This window comes from Procambarus clarkii, chromosome 52 (genome assembly GCF_040958095.1).
Source record: "Procambarus clarkii isolate CNS0578487 chromosome 52, FALCON_Pclarkii_2.0, whole genome shotgun sequence".
Taxonomy (NCBI): Eukaryota; Metazoa; Arthropoda; class Malacostraca; order Decapoda; family Cambaridae; genus Procambarus; species Procambarus clarkii.
In genome coordinates this window covers 2,261,729-2,266,553 of record NC_091201.1, presented here as the reverse complement: position 1 = coordinate 2,266,553, position 4,825 = coordinate 2,261,729, and the positions used below count along the sequence as shown (strand labels likewise).

General features: G+C 41.3%; 1 protein-coding gene across 1 annotated transcript in view; it reads left to right on the top strand.

Annotated features, from left to right (window-relative positions):
* Positions 1–3,567: 3,567 nt before the first annotated feature.
* The window catches only part of LOC138352023 (collagen alpha-2(IV) chain-like), an 8,870-nt gene continuing 7,612 nt past the window's right edge, over positions 3,568–4,825 (top strand). The window contains exon 1 of the mRNA XM_069304194.1: positions 3,568–3,658. Within this exon, the coding sequence (XP_069160295.1) occupies positions 3,568–3,658 (91 nt within the window). The remainder of the gene's footprint in view (positions 3,659–4,825) is intronic.

Below are 4,825 nucleotides of genomic sequence, written 5' to 3'. Positions count from 1 at the left end.
AGAAAATACCAACCTAACCTAACCTTCTTAGTATGTTAAGATAAGCATCTTATTGCTTCTTAATTACAATTAGTACTTAACCTATACCTATATTGATATTACAGTTTTATAAAAATAGTAAAACAAAACTAAAATATTTAAATAAATTGTAAAGTAACTCAGGATATTGTCAAATTTTGAATAAATTCTCTATTGTTTAATAAAACTGAAAAATAAATTCCTAATATTAAAACTGGTGTATAGCAACTTGGTAGGAAGAGTTTGTAGCTTGAAAACAAAATATAACTTGGAATATACCACATACGTAGTTATTAATAAGCGAAATACTGAATATAAGAAGTTAGTTATATATGTACTGTCTTGTGCGAGAGCAGGTTGCATTTACATATATCAGAAACAGTATAGGTCCAAGGACTGACCCCTGCGGGACTCCACTTGTAACGCCTCGCCAATCTGAGACCTCACCCCTCACACAGACTCGTTGTCTCCTGTTGCTTAGGTACTCCTGTATCCAATGGAGTACCTTCCCGTTCACTCCTGCCTGCATCTCCAGCTTTTTCACTAGCCTCTTGTGGGCACTGTGTCAAAGGCTTTCTGGCAATCCAAAAATATGCAGTCTGCCCACCCTTCTCTTTCTTGCCTTATTTTTGTTGCCTGGTCGTAGAATTCAAGTAACCCTGTGAGGCAGGACCTGCCATCCCTGAACCCATGTTGATGCTGTGTTACAAAGTTCTTTCGCTCCAGATGTTCCACTAGCTTTCTTCGCACAATCTTCTCCATCAGCTTGCATGGTATGCAGGCTACGGACACTGGTCTGTAGTTCAGTGCCTCCTGTCTATCCCCTTTCTTGTATATCGAGACTACGTTAGCTGCTTTCCAAATTTCTGGCAGTTCCCCTGTTGCCAGTGATTTGTTATACACTATGGAGAGTGGCAGGCACAGTGCTGCTTCTCCTTCCTTTAGTATCCAAGGGGAGATTCCATCTGGGCCTATAGCCTTTGTCACATCCAACTCTAGTAAACACTTCCTTACTTCCCCGCTGGTAATCTCAAACTCTTCCAGTGGTGGCAACTCCCTTACACCCACCCAGTACACCCACCCCATACACCCACCCAGTACACCCACCCAGTACACCAACCCCATACACCCACCCCATACACCCACCCAGTACACCCACTCCATACACCCACCTAGTACACCCACCCAGAACACCCACCCAGTACACCCACCCTGTGCCCCCACCCCATACACCCACCCAGTACACCCACCCCATACACAACACACATAATGCAAACATTGGATTCTAGGCCAAAATTTCTTGAAGCTTAGTGATAGCCGTACCTCAAGATGGAAGCGTCTTCTGAACACTGAAGACAAGAGTCATCTCTATACCTGTTGACACCCATCAGAGGGTGATGGCAGGTGTGGCGGGAGTGTTGGTGTCACAGTTTACACTTGGTCAAGTCTACATCTGCAGACCGTGTAAGCTTCCAGGGACTGTTATAACTCAACGGAAGCCGAGCAGTAGTGACATATGCAAGATGCGGACACTGTTCCATCCTCCATGTATATATATATATATATATATATATATATATATATATATATATATATATATATATATATATATATATATATATATATATATATATATATATATATATATATATATATACCCCTCCCACCTCACTCAAATGTAGATATAAAATCGGAGATGCGTAAGTTCTATTCAGTTGTGTATTTGTGAACTAAAGTCTTTGAAAATGTAATAAGTTTTACTAAACGCGCTCGTGTCGCGTCAGACTAGAAATAAAAATGAATTTTGGAGAATTGATTTTTTATTTACCTCCAACAGTGAAAAGAAATGTGCGAAAGATTGAGAAAATTCGTGTTAGAATTATTAATCTTACTTTTTCGGTCATATTTAATAATATATATATATATATATATATATATATATATATATATATATCCGCCTAGCTGCCCCTATCCACAGTCGCTCTCCGCCTAGCTGCCCCTATCCACACTGTTCACAGGTGTATTTGCGGCGAGGCAGATGCTGACGAATATGGATTGCATGGCCTGCACTGTGGAAAATCGGGTGGTTGGCACACTAGACACGACGAAGTCAACGACATCATTAAAAGAAGCCTTGCCTCTGCTCAGTGTCCAGCGGAGAGAGAGCCCCGCAACCTACTGAACCGTGACTCTGTTAGCTTTGCCGGCCGACCAGACGGAATCACACTGCGTCCGTGGAAGGGTGGCAGGCAGTTAGCATGGGACTATACTTGCGTATCCACCCTGGCAACGACATACATCACCCTCTCTGCCGGCACGGCGGGAGCCGCAGCAACACACAGAGAAAAACAAAAGTCAGTCAAGTACAGGCAATTAGATCAAAGGTACAATTTCGTTCCAATAGGGTCTGAGACCCTAGGCCCATGGGGTGAGAGTGCAAGAAGGTTTCTTAAGGATCTTGGTTCCAAGCTCATTGACACCACAAGAGACCCTAGAGCAGCAAGTTTTCTCTTTCAGCGCCTCAGTGTCGCGATCCAGAGGGGAAATGCCCGCTGCGTCCTCGGTTCCTGCCCGGCGTGGGAGGAGTTCGAGGAAATCTACAGCCTCTAGGAAGCGAACTTTTTCTTGTGTCCTCTTAATGTTTATTTTTTGTATAAAATCAGATATGTAACTGTATAACCTTGCATAATAAAGTGTACATCATAATAAATAAAAAAAAAAAAAAAAAGGGGGTGGTAGGAGAAGTGAACACTCTTTCGTATTCAGAGTTAAATGTCAAGTTTTTCCCTGAGTGCTCTGTGTTCCCTTCTCTGAGGCTGTGGGTCCCTATAAATGCACCAGTGGTGGTACCCCCCTATATATATATATATATATATATATATATATATATATATATATATATATATATATATATATATATATATATATATATATATATATATATATATATATATATATGTGACTCCCTCTATGGTTGTGAAACTTTAGATTAAATAATTACCTCTCTGTCTGTCTGTCTGTCTGTCTGTCTGTCTGTCTGTCTCTCTGTCTCTCTGTCTCTCTGTCTCTCTGTCTCTCTGTCTCTCTGTCTCTCTGTCTCTCTCTCTCTCTCTCTCTCTCTCTCTCTCTCTCTCTTTGTCTCTCTCTTTGCCTTCCTTTGTTTCTGTCCTCTCTCTTTCTGTCTCTTTCTGTCTGTTTGTCTCTCTAAAATAAAGATAATTATACCTAATAATTCCAATAATTAATAATTAGTATTAATGTTTTATAAACCTTTGCTCTAAAATGCTATATCATAACATTAATAAAACACGTTTTTTAAAACGTTATGAACTCACTTTTTTTAATCATTTTTTAAATTCTCAAAAAAACGTGTATAAAACGTAGTTTAAAATGTGATTAACATAATGAAATGTTTTTAAAACGTTTTGAAAAAGAGAAAAATGTTTGCTTGGGTTAGCACGCCGTATTCTGTACGGTGTGGCCCATCAGGAGAACGGGGGGGGGGGGGGTAGAGGAGATGGGGAGGAGGGGTATAGCAACGTCGCTCTGATGGGGATTGTAAAGAATAAGAATCAGCATTCTCCGGCAATCAGTGAGCGCAGTGCACCATACAGCAGACACTCAGAGTACAGCACTCAGAGTACAGCACTCAGAGTACAGCACTCAGAGTACAGCAGACACTCAGAGTACAGCACTCAGAGTACAGCATTCAGAGCACAGCAGACACTCAGAGCTCCAGGAGGGGTGAGGCTCAGTGTCGACTCTCAGTATAGCCACTGAGCAGAAGGTAAGTTATAAATCTTACCATTCAGTGTATCCATCAACAACTTGGTCATATTACCCGGTCAGTCTTATAACTCAGTATTGGAACGAGCCAATCAGATCATCTTCCTACAAGTCTTATTGCACAATGCATCCATCAACCAATCATAATTTAGGATAATATTAACACTTTTGCATCACCTTGTATACTGCGTCGGCTTCATGAACTCTCAAAAATAATTATTCCGTTTAGTTACAACTACTATATTTAGACAGCAATTGGTTTAATTTGACAACACTAACAGCACCTGGTCAGGTTTGTGCCAATTATATCGTTCCAGACTCTTCTAACATTACGGAAGCTGTCTCACCTGTGACTCTCTTGTATAGGAACATATATTCAACAGCTCAGAAAACAGAAGAGCCCTGAATGCTCTCCCTGAACTTGCTCGTTAACAACTCCCCCAACAACACACTAGATGCCTTGAAAGAGACTAATGTCATCTATGCCTTTCCATCCCCACTTTGAGACTATAAGCCCCAACGATCTCAATATATAGACAAGACGACAACATCTCTTTCGGGGCGAGTGACACTTCACGAACAAGAAGGCGCCCTCAAGATCATATTGTTTCTACACAACAGGCTGACCATCCCAAAAGACATCCTTATCAAAAACGCCAAAATAATCGATAGACACAATAGACTATTAGACCTAGCTGAAGCACACCATATCAAACACACCCATACGACTATTAACACCCACCTTCAACCTTCCAGGAGAACAAGATTACGGTGTCAGCTTATGCTACACCCGCTGCTCCAGCCCACATGTGTAACCCCTCACTACACCTCGTCATACTTGGTGTATATAATATACTCCCACCCACCATGTACACACGGCTATGAAAATACATGACTATCGCTGGGACAACATTGCTCACTAATGTGTGTGAGCCAACACTCACACAGCTTGTTGACTTGTTTATTGTAACTATTCCAGAGGGAGAGAGAGAGAGAGAGAGAGAGAGAGAGAGAGAGAGAG